Source organism: Chiloscyllium plagiosum, unplaced genomic scaffold (assembly GCF_037043375.1).
Source record: "Chiloscyllium plagiosum isolate Xiang-an unplaced genomic scaffold, Cpla_swu_hap1 HiC_scaffold_10, whole genome shotgun sequence".
NCBI classification, from domain to species: domain Eukaryota; kingdom Metazoa; phylum Chordata; class Chondrichthyes; order Orectolobiformes; family Hemiscylliidae; genus Chiloscyllium; species Chiloscyllium plagiosum.
The window spans coordinates 26,218,024-26,235,055 of NW_028270148.1; the positions used below are offsets into that span (position 1 = coordinate 26,218,024).

At 38.0% G+C, this 17,032-nt stretch overlaps 1 protein-coding gene across 3 annotated transcripts in view; it reads right to left on the reverse strand.

Moving 5' to 3' along the window:
- The window catches only part of mtr (5-methyltetrahydrofolate-homocysteine methyltransferase), a 78,633-nt gene that overhangs the window by 58,654 nt on the left and 2,947 nt on the right, over positions 1-17,032 (reverse strand). The window contains exons 2-11 of one of the 3 annotated variants that reach the window (XM_043695559.2): positions 16,188-16,399; positions 14,710-14,799; positions 12,149-12,218; positions 11,593-11,685; positions 10,186-10,292; positions 9,411-9,470; positions 9,220-9,314; positions 6,469-6,569; positions 3,196-3,257; positions 1,661-1,728 (exon numbers count right to left, since the gene is read on the reverse strand). In XM_043695559.2, the coding sequence (XP_043551494.2) occupies positions 1,661-1,728; positions 3,196-3,257; positions 6,469-6,569; positions 9,220-9,314; positions 9,411-9,470; positions 10,186-10,292; positions 11,593-11,685; positions 12,149-12,218; positions 14,710-14,799; positions 16,188-16,399 (958 nt within the window). Of the gene's footprint in view, positions 1-1,660; positions 1,729-3,195; positions 3,258-6,468; positions 6,570-9,219; positions 9,315-9,410; positions 9,471-10,185; positions 10,293-11,592; positions 11,686-12,148; positions 12,219-14,709; positions 14,800-16,187; positions 16,400-17,032 lie in introns of those variants that run through there. The other 2 variants (XM_087991227.1, XM_087991228.1) reach the window with 2 other exon arrangements.

A 17,032-nucleotide genomic window follows, 5' to 3' on the forward strand; every position in this document is an offset into this window, starting at 1 on the left:
CCTTCACCACTTCCCCTGGCAGCTCATTTCATACATGCACCACCCTCTGTATGGAAAAGTTGCCCTTAGGTCCCTTTTAAACCTTGCCCCTCTCACCCTAAACTATAAACTCTAGTTCTGGAAACTCCATCCCAGGGAAAAGGTCTTGTCTATTTTCTTTCGGTCTTGGGAAGAGCGGCTGCCATACCATGGTGTGATGCACCCAAATTCTATGGTGCATCTATAAAAATTTGTTAGTGTCATTACGGACATGCCAAATTTCCTTAGCCTCCTGAGGAAGCCAAGGTGTTACTGCACTTTCTTCACCACAGTGACATGGGTGGAGCATGACAGATTGTCGGTGATCGTCACTCCTAGGTACTTGACGGTCTCCACCATCTCCACTTCAGCGCCATTCTATTGTCTTGTTGTTGAAATCTGACCAGCAATGTTGGTGTCGTCAGCAAACTTGTCAAAGGAGTTGGTGTGGAAATTAGCCACACACAGTTGTGTATTAGTACAGTAGTGGGCTGAGTACACAGCCTTGTGGGGCACCAGTGTAGAGGATTATTGTGGAGGAGGTTTTGTTACCTATCTTTACTGACTGCTGTCAGTTGGTCAGGAAATAGAGAATCTAGTTACAGAGCAGGGAGCAGAGAGTTTGGAGATGAGTTTGTTTGGAATTGTGGTGAATGATCTATAGTCCCCTGGATTTGGTCAAGCTCTCTTTTTAAATATAACATTCAGATGATCAGTTAGCCCTCTTGTGCTACTCCCTTTCTTAATGAATTTCATATCTATGTAATATTACCTATATTATTTTAATGTTGACTTATTTTAACACATACAAATGCATTTCGCCCACCTTCAAGTATGATTAGGTAACCAATTATCTCTCCTATTTCCATCTTATATTTTTGTGATAAAATCTTCTAATTTCATGCCCAAAACCTAAAACTAGTAATTATGTCATTTTCTGCCCATTACATACTTAAAAAACCAATATACAGATGCAATAAAAGGTGAGATGAAGTTACTTCAACTGTCAAAGGAGAGGGACGTAACATGTATTTTTCTTGTGTTGCAGACTTAAACCATCCCTGAAAATACTATGTCCCAAATGAACAGAAGGCAAGTGGATTGTATCCTGGTCTAGACACTTATAAAGTCATTTTATCCTGCCATCCGAGAAAGCACTTCATGTTGTTGTTCAGCAATCCAAGACCAGAAATTGAGTGTGGAAACTCAGTCAAATTGACTTCAGCTGAATCAAGAATCAACCTGCAGCAAAGTTAGTCAGACTATTTAGGTACCACACAACTATCAGAGATTAATTACAAAACTGTTCCAGCACAACTGTGTTTGCTATCCAAATGAGCAATTCTCCTGTCTACTCTCTGTAAGCCTCCACACTGTTCCTTTTCAAATAACCATCTAATTTCTTTTGAAAGCCTCAACTTAGCCTGACTCTACTACACTCACAGGCAATGCATTCCAGATCCTCAGCACGCTTTGCCCACATTTCTAGATTTTTTTTTAGCCTCACAGGTATCTTTATAGCAGTCGACTAAACAAAAAAAAATTCCACATTCAAAAACTTGTACTGCATCCCTAAGCACTTCATGATCATGAAAACTGCAATTTAACCTATTTTCAGCAAAATATGCAATTCGACAATTACCGGATATGAGCTGGAGTTGTTCCACAGCACCCTCCAACAATGTTCACTAGCCCATCCATGGCGAATTCCTGCAAAATGAGATAGGTTAAGAGAGTGGACAAGGATCTGATAAATGAGTACAAAATGGGAAAGTTAAATTGTCCATTTTGGCAGAAAGAATAAAAAAGCAAGAGTTCTGCGATGGAGAGAGATCTGTGTGATCTATTGCAGAAGGTTAGTATGCAGGTATAGCAAGTAATCAAGACAATATATTGCAGATGCTAGATATCTGATACAAATACAGAGAATGGTGGAGAAACTCAACAAGTCCGGCAACATATGTGGAGAAGGAGAGAGTTAACATTTTAAATTCATTATATTCTATTAGCTTCTGAAGAAGCATAATGTTTTATTGCAAGGGGAATTGAATGCAAAAGTAGCGAGCTTATGCATCAGTTAAATAGGGTATTGGTGAGAAATACTTTGAATTCAGTATCCCATATACACAACCTTTAAAGTTCCAATTACAGGAATTTGCAATTGCAAAGAGTTCAATAATAATAAACTTATATTTACAGGTCATAAAGCTACAAAAAGACACGGATTATAGCCAAACAGACCAGAAGCAATTCAATTCTTAGTCTGCACTGAGTCTGCATCTCCAATGTAAGACAATTTAACCCACTATCCCTTGACATTCAAATGATGTTACCATCACTTAATCCCCACTATTAACATCCTGTGGGTTAGCATTATCTAGAAACTCAACTGGACTTGCCATATAAATGCAAGTCAGAAGCTAAGGAATCTGCAGTGTGTAACTCATCTCCTGACTCCCCAAAACCTGTTTATCATCTGCAAGGCACAAAGAGTGCGATGGAATACTCCTCACTTGCTTGTATGAGTGCAGCCCCAACACACTCAAGAAGCTTGACACCATCCAGCACAATGCAGTCTGTTTGATTGGCACCACATCCATCCCTCCACCACCAATGCTCAGTAGCAGCAGTCTTTACCATCTACAAGCTGCACTGGAGAAATTCACCGGCGATCCTTAGACAGCACCTTCCAAATCCAAATTTCACTGATTTATTTACTATCATATGTAACAAAGTACACTTTCATCTACAAAGGACAGCAGATACACGGCAACAATATCACCTGTAAGTTCACTTCAAAGCCACACACCATCCTGACTTGGAAATATATAATTGATCCTTCACTGTTGCGGAGTCAAAATCCTGGAATTCCCTCCCTATGGGCATCGTGGGTCAACATACAACACATGGACTGCAGCGGTTCACCAACACCTTCTCACAGACAACTAGGAATAGGCAAGAGGAGATTTAATGAAGGCAGAACTACTTTTAGATACAGTGCAGTTGATAGTTAAATGCCATAGAGACATGATAAGCTGCCATTTAGGCTGCCATGGTCAATCTCACCACACTCTTAAATGAGGAAAAGGACAAAAATTGAGAAGGAGGAACTTGGAATGCAAAATTGAATGCAAATAAATGTGCGTTAGAAATTAAACTTCAAATACTGAACTGTACCTTGAGGTATTTTGCAGTGACATCAGGAGTTTCATCATAGCCTCCAAATGTATTGGGAAGGCCTAAAAGTTAAAAAGTACAACATGCCTATATTAGATACTTAACAATCTAAAATCTTGAGTTAATTAATTAGTTAAAGCAGAAATAACATTAAAAGGTATCTTTCACTCAGGCTTTATTTTTCTTCCATTCTTCAGTTATGCTACTTCCTCATTGGTGTAATAATGGTGCATTTTCTTGTGGCAGTAAGGTTAAAATAGAATGAAATAAAACTTAATAAGCAGAGATTCTGAGTCTGTGGATGAGGGCCTTTGCTGATGTTGTGCTCAAATAATATATAAATATTGGACAATGCACAGCAAGAGTGCTTGCATTTCAATAACATTTTATCATACTTTTAGACAATGTCAAAACATTTTACATCATTTAAAATTCTTTCACTTGTACTCTCTCTCTGTTATTTACATATGAGCTTCAATGATGTGCAGAAACCTCAGCCACATTTCCATGCTAACCCAGTTGAGTAACTCAGTCGGAGTCTGAGAAACAAACCTGTAAGGGCTACCAATCACAGGGGAATTCTCTCAAATGGATAACTGTCTAATATTATAACCTGAACATTGCAAAAATAAATGAATTCATTAAGGAATCAATAAACATGTTAAGGATAGCAAGAGTGCTTGCATTTATATACTGATTTAAGGTACTTGTGAGCAATCTCAAAACATTTTACAACTTTTGAAATTCATTCATTTGTGCTGTAGACCAATATTTCATCAACTTTGGTGCATCCAGCTTCTAAAACAGAAAATAAATTAGTTAATCTCTTTGTGAAGTTAACAGAGGAATGTTGACCAGGACATCAGGAAAAAAAACTCAGCTTTTCCTTGAGTAACACCATTTAACTTTAGATCCTCAAGCAGAAGGCAGTAGTACCTTTGTTTAATCTTTAATTTAAAAGATAGCACCTCTGACATTGTATTCTCTCTATTGTACTGAAATGTCAGACTTAATTTTGATGAAAGGCGATGACTGTTTATGAAGCTTGTGAAACCCTTCCAGAGAAATGGGTCACTGTCCTTAGGAGAGGAATCATGAGAAGAACGTTGGGTTGAGTAGGATGGTGGGATGGGTTTATCCGTGGGAAATTCTGGGAGCTGTTATATGAATGCAACATTAGCAAAGATTCTTTCTTATCCACAGCCCCCAGAATCTCTGCCTGTTTAGTTTTCATTTTGTAGGTGTAAAGAATGCTGGATGACTGGAGAAACTGAGGCTCTGGTCATGTAAAAGGAGGCTCATGTTAGGTATAGACAGCTAGGATCAAGTGAATCCCAAGAGGACCACAAGAGTAGTAGGAGTATACTGAAGAGGAAAATTAGGACAGCAAAAACAGGACATGAGATAGCCTTGGAAAACAGAGTTATGGAGAATCCAAATAGATTCTATATGTACAAAGAGGGCAAAAGAGTGAGTAGAGAGAGAATAGGGCTCCTTAAAGATCTGTGTGGCTATATGTGGAACCACAGGAGATGGTGAGATAATAAAATAATATTTTGCATCCGTGTTTACTCTGGAGAAGGACATGGAAGCTAGGAAACTTGGGGAAATATAGTGATGCCTTGAAAAGAGTTCATATTACAGAAGAGGAGGTATTGGAGGTCTTAAAATACATTAAAAAATCTGATCAAGTGTTTCTCAGAAAGCGAAGTTATAGAAGAAATCTCCGAGTCCCTCGCTGAGATATTTTTAATCATCGACAGCCATAGGTGAGGTGCCAGACGACTGGAGGTTGGTGAATGTGGTGCCATTATGTAAGAAAGACTCTAAGGAAAAGCAAGGGAACTACAAGCCAATGAGCCTTATGTCAGTGGTGAGTAAGTTGTTGGAGGGGATTTTGAGGGACAGGACTTACATGCATATGGAAAGGCAAGGACTGATTAGGGATAGTCAACATGGCTTTGTACTTGGGTAATCGTGTTTCACTAACTGGATTGAGTTTCTCAAAGAGGTGGTAAAGAAAATCGAAGAGCAGTAGACATTGTCTATATGGACTTCAGCAAAGCATTCAACAAGATTCTGTCAGTAGACTGGTTAATAAAGGTTAGATCACATGGGATTCGAGAGAAGCTAGACAACTGGATACAAATTTGGCTTGAAGGTAAGAGACAAGGGTGGTGGTTGAGGATTGATTTTCGGAGTGGTGTCCTATGACTAGCAGTGTGCCTCAAGGATATATAAATTATTTGAATGGGAATATAAGAGGTATGGTTAGTAAGTTTGCAGATGACACCAAAATCAGTGGTGTAGTGGATCAAGAAAAAGATTATCTCAGAGTACAACAGGACCTTGATCAGATGTCTCGATGGTGATAGGTGAAGTTTAATTTAGATAAATGTGAGGTGTTGCGTTTTGGTAAGGCAAATCAGGGCAGGATATATACAGTTAATGGTAGAACCGTGGGGAGTGTTGCTGAACAAAGAGACTTTCGGGTGCAGGTGCACATTTCCTTAAAGTGGAGTCACATGTTGACAGGGTGGTGAGAAGTTGTTTTGCATACTTGCCTTGATTGGTCAGAGCACTGAGTATAGGAGTTGGGACATCATGTTGAAGCTGTACAGGTCATTAATAATTTCACCTTTGGAATATTGCATGCAATTTTGGTCACTCTTCTATGGAAGTATGTTGGTAAACTTGAGCAGGTATAGAAAGGATTTACAAGAATGTTGCCAAGACTGGATGGCTTGCATTATAGGGATAGGCTGATTAGTCTGGGCTTTTTTCCCTGGAGTGGATGATATTATAGAGGTTTATAAAATCATGAGGGGCATGGATAGGGTGAATAGCCAAGGCTTTTTTTCTTAGGGTGGGCTTGTCCAAAGCTACATGATGTAGATTTGTGTGAAAGGGGCAAGATTTATAAAAAGCCCTGAGGGGTACCTTCTTCATGCAGAAGGTGGTGCACGTATGGAGCAAGCTGCCAGAGGAAGTGGTGGAGGCTGATACAATAACAATATTTAAAAGGCAGCTGGATAGGTAAATGAATAGGAAGGGTTTAGAGCGATACTGGTCAAATGCTGGCAAATGGGACGAGGTCAGATTGGGGGATCTAGTCAGCACAGATAAGTTAAGTCAAATAGTTTCTGCACTGTATGACCCTATGTTTGAGGTTACACAAAGGAATAATCTATATATTGAAGTATTTGAAAGCTATCTACCTTCTTTGATCTACAGATCTCTCACATTATATATAAAAAATTATGTGGTACTGACCTGCATTAGGATAGCATAAAACATAAGCAGTTGTGCACTTTCCAATTGCTTCTATGAATGGCCTCATTTCCGCAGCTCCCAAAGCACAATTTAGTCCAATGCTAAAACAAAATATCTCATATTACTATAAGAAATTGCGCATTGTTTCAGTGGAATTGTAAAAGAGAGTTATGTCCTTGCTCTCTGCGCCACGCATATACAGAATTCATTTTCTAATTTTGCTTCTCCTTGCCAAAAGCACAAGGGCAACTAAAAATATTTCAATTTTCCCAACAAAAATCTTGAGCTTGCTGACAGTCTTGACTACACACATAACAATAATGTAATTTGTGCAATTCTTCTCGGTGTGTTAAATTCAGTTGAGACCTTAATTGGCATAATGTAATTAACATCAGCATTCATCAATACCTCAGATCTTTCAAGGAAAGGTAATATCTAATTGTTATCAGTCTTACCCATGGCCAAACTGTTCAGTTAAGTTGGTCAGAATTCATCTGCTACTCTTTTTGCATAAGATCATATGGTTTAATTCTATATTTGCACAAGGAGTAACTAACGTTATTTGTGGAAGACCTAAAGTCCAATCTGTTAAAATACAAATACATGTTTCTCTACTACACAGCCAGGTTTGTGCTGAAAAACAAAGTACTGAAAAAGTTAGGTATTTCTCTGAAAATTTAAATTATCAACCTTTCAAATAAAAATTAATCCTTATTCTTGCCATTCAGATTGACAATGATTTTCAGGTTGGGTCAGTGCCACTGCTACTGAACAAAATGTCCTCTAGTAAAGGTAAGGTCACCATTGTTCCAGAGGACCATAGGATTGCTTTCTCCTTAGAAACAGATGACAGTTGGTGGTTTAACCAGATGAGGGGAAAGACTGAGAAGGAAGATAACCTCAGCAAGTGGAGGAATTGAACTGTTCTGTGGGCCTCACCTTGCATCACAAACCAGCTGTCACCAAACAACATTAATAACAATACAAATTAACGCATTATCTTACATTCAACAAATGTGAACACTGCACCCAAGTGGCATTCCTGTCTGAGTTTCATTTTTATCTCAGAGGACTGTGAACATCTTACGGTCCAGGTATTCTTTTATGCATTATGCATGAGCATCCACCTCAACCTCACATTTACAGGATCGTTGCTACTATTTAATCCACTGTCTTTAAGTCTTTTTGGCTGACTTCAATACCCGTCTGTGCTCCGATACTTTGGATGTATATTCAACCCCTAGATGGGCTTAACCATGGTTTTAGGTCAAGCCTGAAGTTGAATATGAAATTTCAAACCTGAACCCTATCAGTTAGTCTTGAACTTGCCCACTTCCACATTAATGAACAAGGGATAGGTGACCAATCTGCTCACTGCAGACATGTCTGTTCCTGAAGGCTTTTAACTAGTGTCTGAGCTTCCACATTGATAATGATTTCTGTTTATCTAATGATAGGTGGTTTCCCAAACCTCAGGAAACCTGACAAGTAAAAGGAGGGAAGAAAGGGTAAATCGCTAAGCCAGTATTTTACAGGACAGGTCGTGGGCCAGGAGGAGAGTATTTCTTGCGGGTTGGGTGCTCGGGGATGTCTGATCTGGTTTGGGGGTGGATTGTTGTTGCGAAGTATGAAAGCAAAGTATAATGTCTGTTAAGTAGTTACTCAGGAATTAAATTTTGTATATTATAGCCTAACTTTTCATGAGCAACTATTTTATTTGATTTCATCAGAATCCCCTGAAGTCTCCGATTTATCTGGAAACTTTCAGAGGGTTCCAGAAGAATAGCCCAGCAGAAAATTAAACTTCCTGGGCAATTCCTTCACAGTCTGCTATTAATAGTGATTCCACAGGGTCCCGGCAAACACCTCCAGTCTACTGTAGAATGATGGTTAGCTGAAATTCCAGGCCAATAATTCATCTGGACTGATGCTAGAAATTGCTAACACATGCAAAGAAGCCTATTTATTCACAAAGACAGCTCTCACTGTTTCAGGGATTTGCAAAAACATGCAACACAAGCATTTAGAAGATAGCAGCATCCAACAGCTGGCTATCAATAGTCTCTGATCAAATTACAGTCATAACCTTTCAGTCAAACATATAAAATATCCTGTCACTCATCCACAAATTTTCAGACATTGCATGGAAATATATGCAAATGAACTTAAATGGTTAAAATAATGCAAAAACAGAGTCAACTCATGCTATTAATTCAGCATTGGACGCACTGATCAAGGATGGCAACACAGTCAAGTATTAAGATTCCCCCTTTTACTTCTTCAAACATTAGATAATTGAACTATGAAGAATGTTCTTACGTTTCATTAAAAATGCATTGGTCAAATTCCATCATATAGCCCAGGTTATACAGTTGCTAAATATTCCAGATAGCATGACAGGTGCTTAGGATCATGTTATACTTGAAGTATTTGAAGAGCAGCACATTTTCCAAGTGCAACATTCAAACACTTTATATGTGCTGCCTCCAACAAACCGAATTGAACACTTGCAGTTTACCTCATTTTTGTATTCTAATCAAAATGTGTCAACCTGAAGTATTCGTATTTTTGCTCCACAGCTTCTGCCATAAATGCTCAGGATTTTTGGCCTTTACTTTTGAACTCAAGTTTGCTTTACATCCAAAATGCCTACTCCCCTTTCACGATGTCACTAATTTCTATTGAACAAATTATTTGTTTTCTAAAAATATACTCTTTTGATTCAGCTTTGCTGACAATCAGCTACCTTACCTGAGTGGCTCTGCATGGGATACACTGATGACAAAGGCTTCTCCTGTCTGACCAGAAAGTGTGCGTCCACTCTTATCTACAATTGTTCCAGAAATCTGTTACAAAACAGAACTATTTAACTACAAAACGAGGTTACTGCCAGGTTGGGGAAATGAGATTGGAAAGAAAAGTAAACAGTATTTAACACTTACAAAGAGAGGTCTTGATTCATATTGTTCCGCAAACAACTGCTGAATAGCAAATAAGGCAGCCTGTGAACAGAACCATGTGTCATTAGCAAAACAAACTATTCAGATTATACTTCTATAGATGATAACTTTTTTTTTTATAAAAAGAACTTCATAATTTCAACAGATCCTAGTTGTGTCACTCAGGAATTAAAAACAGGATAAAATATATATTCCTCCAGCAAATGTCTGCTGAATAGTTCAGTTATGTAAATTGGAAACAAATCTGGATATCTGTCAGATCAATATTGGCATCATCAAGGGCATTTGCTGGTGCCCCTGGGTTAGGAATAGAAATTAAGGAAAATTAATTACAACAAGGTACTGGAATTTGTTCACTATTAGAAGAACATAGAAATAGGAGCTGGAGTAGGCCATCTGGGTCCCTTGGTATGCTCCATTATTAGATAGAGCATGGCTGATCTGATTGTGGCATCAATTTTACTTTCTTGTCAACTCTCTATAGCTCTTGACTTTGTTGTTAACCAAAAATCTATATAACTCTGTTGGAATATATACCTAGCTTCCACTGTCACTTTTGCAACACTAACGCCAAGCCTAACAACACCCTGAGGTAAGGAATTTCATCATCTCGGTTTGAAATGGCTCTGCTGAAACTGTGTCCCCAATTTTAGATTCTCCACGAGGGGCAGATAAACAAAAGCTAATTTTAGTAAATGACTACACTATTTCCTTTCTGATAATTTACAAATTGGGTGAGGTTTGGTACATCTGTTACCTTTGCATTTGCTGTATCAAAAATGGTCTCCACCAGGAGGATATCAATACCACCATCCAGTAGGCCTCTGGCTTGTTCTTCATAAGCTTCAACTAATTCCTCGAATGCTGCAAACAGATTAATTGACAGTAAAACTCCATTTGACAATTACAGCTAGGATACTTAAAAACAAAGTTTGAAATAACTTTTCCAGAGTGGAAATTTGGAATGACCTCTCAAAAGACTGCATACTGAAACAATTGCAGTTTTCAAGATTGAAAGAATAGATTTCTGTTAGGCAATTCAATCTGTAACTATCATGGATATAGTTCTTACAGGATTTTGGCGAGCATCTTTCACTTTTCAATGAAGTGTCTCTCAGTCATCTTTAGGTTAAACAAATAAATTCTATAATCTTTCCAAGTAACAGAGATCTGATTCCAGCTACATGATACAAAGCCTTTTGCTATTGCTCATTTACTTTATGGCAATGTTACAATCTATATTTTATGAAAAGTTCAAGAAATAGTAGTAGACCCAACAGTCCCTCATGATTACTCTGCCATTCAATATGGTCATGCTAATCTTCTGCCTCAAGTGCACTTTCACATCCATTCTCCAAAGCCCTGGATTCTGAGATACTAAAATCTGTCTATCTCAAGTTTAAGAACTCAACAATGGAGCATCTATAACTCCTGTGCAGATAATTACAAAGATTCATAAGCTTCTGAGTAAAAGAATTTCTCAACATCTCAGACATAAATGATTTACCCTTATCCTGACAATGTTCTAGATTCCCCAACAGGGAAAAACCTCAGCCTCTATCCTATTGAGCCTTTTTAGAATAATCAAATAAAAATAGAAAGTGCTGGAGAAATATAGCAGCTTTGCAGAGAGAGGAACAAAGTTAAGCTTACAAGTCTAATGTGACATATCTTCAGAATATCCTGGACTTCCATCAGAATCAAATTTCCATTCGGAGATATTGAAGGTTGTAGCAATTTCTTTTCTACTCCTCATTTATGTGGGGTGAAATCATAGCTATAAATTACCATTCTAATACTTCATTACATTGTCATATAGCATGCAAGTGTATACAATATGTAATGTACAATAGCAACCAAATCAAAAGTTCCTAAACATTTCAGCAACACCACATAAGGCACCTATCTTTAGCAAACATTGGCAACTTATTATCTCAGATTGAGTAACGTGGTCCGTGAACTTCCACTTATCACTGCTTTTATGTTGTGGCAGTCATAAAAACAAGATAACGATCCTTGCATAGAAAGCAAATGGGAACAGCCAAATTTGCAACACCACTTGCAGTTTCTAAATATAATCAGCTTTTAATTCAAATTTCTAGCAACCAATTTAATACTTTAAAACCATCCAAAATTTTCCACTGGCACAGATTTTATTTCATACTTATATTTCTGTAGTCAGGCCTCTCCACAGATGGTGATATTGATAATGTTTTGTTGGTTGGTCCTATTGCACCTGCCACAAATCTTTGGGTACCTGTGACAAATAACACAAGTTAGTAAAACGCTCCAAAAACTTTGGAACCATGACAAACCCTACCAAAGCGTTGTGCTAAGTCCTATAAGTATTAAATAATAGGAGATATACTGTATTTATATAGATAAGTATTTTTTTTTCCAAGTGAAATTTACAGAGCAACAGGAGTTGGCCCTTCCTGATGGAACGGCTTATGCTCGAAACGTCGATTCTCTTGCTCCTCAGACGCTGCCAGACCGGCAGTGCTTCTCTTGCACCATTGGGGTTACTATGAAGGACTTGCCTCCTTGCCACCTCCCATTACTAGAGGTGTTGTGATGCTCAAGTTAAACCACCACCAGTGTGTGTGTCTGATGAGAGAGCAGCTCTATGATCTGGTAAGACTATGGCATCTTTACCTTTATCTTGACTACTTAATGGATTGATATATTTTACTTTGACAACTATAACAAAAAATTGTCACCTGTTTGCATTCCCACATCATCAGCTGCCTTTCTGGCCAGTTCTGCTGAGACTTTATTCAGTCGGTAAGCCTGGATAGAAGAAATTCAATATAAATTTGAAAGCAAATACAAGTATCCCATTGCTATGAGCACATAATAAACTTACAATGTCTATATTTCGCCGTCAAATTCCAAAGTGAAGAGTTATTTTAGTGCAGATTGTTACATGGACAGTTGTTAGCCTACATAACAATCTATTGCAAGGTCTCCCAATTAAATGAAAGACCAAGAGAGTGGATTTTTGGAAATCCTGGTTAAGAACTGGATGTTAGGAAGGGCCTTCTCTGACAACATTATGGAATATGCTCTGTATACTTCAGCAAAGCAGAAAAACCTGGATTTAACATGCCCTTCAAAATTTGGAAATTTGTATTAGGAAATTCTCCATGTCAGGAACATAATATCAGCCTAGATTGTGTGGTCAAATCATTTTGGGGTTTGAACCTATAAACTAACTTGGCATCCGGAATATGTCCAACTAGGCAAAAAATGACAAACAGATACCAAATTCACCTTAAAACCAATTCTGCAATTGAAATCAAAGCAAAAAAAAGTAAACACTTGAATTTAGAAGTCAAACAAATGAATGTTTTCACAGCCTAAACAAATCAAAATATATCACTACAGCTGTCTGATAACTCAGGGCCGGCCACTTGTTAGAAAGAAGTACAATTGGAAGCAGCAAGCCTCCAATGGAAAATGTTAATTGCCGCACCCAGTATTGTATTTATTCATTCCCACCTTCATTGAGTTTAACTGATTTAAACTGATGTGGCAGCAAACTGAATCAATGATTCTTATTACAAAATGCATATGTTGTGTAATATTCAAGAGAAATGATGGTGAAACAGTAATATGTTTGAACTATTATTAAATTAATAGTTTAGGTTAACACACCAAGGTAAATGTTCTTCGAACATGGGTTCAGTATTCACCATTGCTAGTGAAATTTAAATTCCAACAATAAAAACTAGGAATTGAAAAGTTTTTATCAATAATGATAACCACAAATGATAAAACCCACCCTGTTCACTGATGCCCTTTACAGAAAGAAATATATCATCTTTACCCGGTCTGGCCTAAATGTAATTTCTGATCCACAGCACTTTTGTGAAATCCTAACTGTCCTCTATGATGATAAAGCAAACTGCTCACTTCACAGTTGGGCAACAAATGCTGGTGTTACCAACAAAACTGTAATTCCATGAAAGAATAAAACTAAGAATTTAATAAAGATAGGCTTGATCTTAGCTTCAATACCCTCCATTATCTGAACATCACTGTCAAACATTAAAAGTAATTGACATTTTGCTGAGGGTCTGGAAAATTACATAATCTGTGTGGAGCTGGAAATGTGTTGCTGGAAAGGCGCAGCAGGTCAGGCAGCATCCAGGGAACAGGAGAATCGACGTTTCGGGCATAAGCCCTTCTTCAGGAAAGCCATTCTCCTGTTCCCTGGATGCTGCCTGACCTGCTGCGCCTTTCCAGCAACACATTTCCAGCTCTGATCTCCAGCATCTGCAGACCTCACTTTCTCCTCATAATCTGTGTGGAACATTGGCATTATTATTCAGGCATAAAGGAAAATAAATGCTAGTACTATCAGAATTGCTTCAAAGCTGTAACCCAAAGGGCCAACAAACGCCAACAATCTTCTGATATGTAAAAATGCCCATCAGATGCCAGGTGCTTCCCTAAATAATCAAAATAACAAATATGTAGAATAGGAAAAGAGCACTCATCTCCATTCTCTCTAATAAACCTTTTAAATTTGCATTGCCATTGCTACTAATACATTTTAAGTATCTAGAGAGAGATGACTAAACATTTGGTAAAACTTCTACCAAATTACAAATTTGAAAACTTTCTCCAATAATATTGGAAATGGAAGAAATACACAGAAAAGAATTCTTGGCCTATTTTTTGAGCTGATCCTTCTGACAACTTCTGACAGTGGTGTAGGAGGAGATTGGGCAACGATTGAGAATAATATGTAAAGAAAACATTTGCGTAAAAATGTAACCCTGAACTCTCATAAATATGCCTTAACAATAATGTTTCATACTTTTTTTGTAAACCATTTAAGAATGCGCTTCATGTTGAACCCAAAAACTAGGTCATCCAAACAAGAGATTATTACATAAAACAATATACTTTATTATTAATGGTGCTGAATATTGTTTAATCCTCAGCAAACACCTACACTTTCATTATTATTTTGTCACAGCAACTAAACCACCATTAATTTCAAACCGCAACTGTACACCAAGAGGACTTTTCCCTATGTATGAATGTCTTGGAATGCTTGCCAGGTAAAAGAAAATGTTTGTGCAAGGTGTGATTAGGTTTTGATCTTTACATTCCTCTCTACCTCCCCAAGAGTTCTAGAGTTCAACTATCTGGCAACAAATCAATTTTAAGCATTAGGACAAACAATAGTGGTATATATTAATAAGATGCATTCTCTTCACACAATTTTTGGGAATGGGATTCAACATTATGTAGCAGAGAGATTTCTTACCAAATGTTCCAACTCATAATCCGCCTGTGCTACTCTTGTGCTACTGAAAGTGTTTGTTTCCACAATATCTGCTCCCGCCAACAAGTAGTCCTAAAATTTTAAAGAAAGTTAAACTTACTTTCCTGACAAAAAAGGGAATACAACCTATATTGTTCAACATCTTGCCTAAGCTATGCACGTTCTTTGTCTGGACCTTACTTTCTTTTATTTATCTGTGGGATGTGGGTGATGCTGGTTGGCTAACATTTATTGCTCACTCCTAGTTGCTCTTGAAAAGGTGGTGGTGACCTCTCCACTTGAACAGCTGCAGCCCATGTGCTGTAAGCTGGCATTCAATGCCTTTAGGGTAGGAATTCTAGGGTTTTGGACACAGTGACAGTGAAGGAACGATGATATATTTCCAAGGCAGGATGGTATGTGGATTGCGGGGAAACTTGCAGGTGGTGGTGCTCCCATGTAACTGCTGCACTTATGAGAGAAGAAAGTTGCAGTCTCAGAAACTTTCGTGAATTCCTGCAGTGCATCTTGTGGATAGTACACACTGCTGTTACTGAACGGTGGTGGAGTGAATGGATGTTCGTGGATGTGGTGCCAAACAAGTGGCTACTTTCTCCTGGATGGTGTCAAACATGTAGTTGGAGGTGCACCCTCTCAGGTACGTGGAGAGTATTCCATCATACTCCTGACTTGAATCTTGTAAATGGTGGACAGGCGTTTCGTAATCACTGCAGTATTGCTAGCCCCTGACTTGCTCTGTTTATGTGGCAGGTCCAGTTGAGTTTCAAGTCAAAGGTAATCCCCAGGCTGTTGATAATGGGGGATTTAGTGATGGTAACACCATTGAAGGTCGGGGGCGACGGTTAGATTGTTTCTTTTTGGAGATGGTCATTGCCTGGTATTTCTGTGTTGCAAATGTTACTTGCCTGGACATTGTCCAGATCTTGTTGCATTTGATCATGAACTACTTCAGTACCTGAGGAGTTGTGAATGATGCTGAATACTATTTAATCATCAGCAAACATCCACACTTCTGACCTTATGGTGGAAGGAAGATCGTTGATGAAGCAGCTGAAGTTGCGGAGGTCTGGGAAACTACCCAGAGACACTCCTGCAGAGACATCCTAGAACAGAGATGACAGGTATCTGTGATGCTAGGGACCACTGGAGGAGGCTGAAATGGATCATCCACTCAGTACTTCTGGCTGAAGATTGCTGAAAATGTTTCAGCTTTATCTTTTGCACTGATGTGTTGAGCTCTTCCATCATTGAAGATGGGGATATTTGTGGAGCTGCCTCCCTTTCCAGTGAGTTTTGGTGTCATGTTTTTGGTGTCAGCTTCTGACACTTCCAACATTTTAATTTCAATTTGGCTAAGCAAAATGCCAGAGTTTAATTATTTTTTCTGTTCACTTTGTGAATTACTGGTTCTGCCTTTGAGATTGTGCAGCCTTAACTCAACACCAGGCAGTGTTCCATACCTTATGAATTTTGCAGATAAGGTCAGGTTGTGTTATGCTGAGAAGATCATTGTTTCCCTTTAAAGGTTTAGGATGGTCTTTGAACTCCTCACCACGATAATCATCTTCACCAAGTTTATGTTGTTGAATCATAGTACCCATTGCTCCATCTAGCACCATGATGCGTTTTCGTAAAATTGCTTTAAGTTCATCTTGAAAAGAACTCCTTGATCCTAGAAATGAAATTTAATTTTAAAGAAATATGAACAAGAGAGAATGTATTCCATTTGCTTGATTCAAGAACCTTAGAAGGAGGTGAGTTAGGTTGCGACGGTATCACATGCTATAAGTGTGAATTTACACATCACCAATCATTACTTTTGAATCATGCAAAACATTTGCAGCCAAGAATACTTTTGAAGTGTTATGATCCCAGACTTGACATTAACTTCATATTATAATCCCAGACAAAAATCAACAAATTATGCTAAGAACCAAGAATTTTTGTTTTTGAAGTAGACTAAAGTAGAGATCCAGGGGACTTGAGTGAATAAAGTCACAAGTTTCTGTGGTTTTGAAGAAACAACAATACCTTACTATCAAAATAAAACAAAATTAATACAATGTACAATAAACGTACAACTTATTTCCAATAGTAGAATTAACATTTGGTAAATATTGATTATATTGTCATCGAACACCCCTCAGCACACATCAAATAACAAATGCAATCAATGCAGATATCACAGATTTCTCAGCAACTTTCCCCAGGTGTTACTGAAACAGTCGATCATCAAGTTACATTAAAATTCACAAAGGATTGCAATTATTTATTTTAGTCATTCTGACCTTAAAATTCCTTCTCA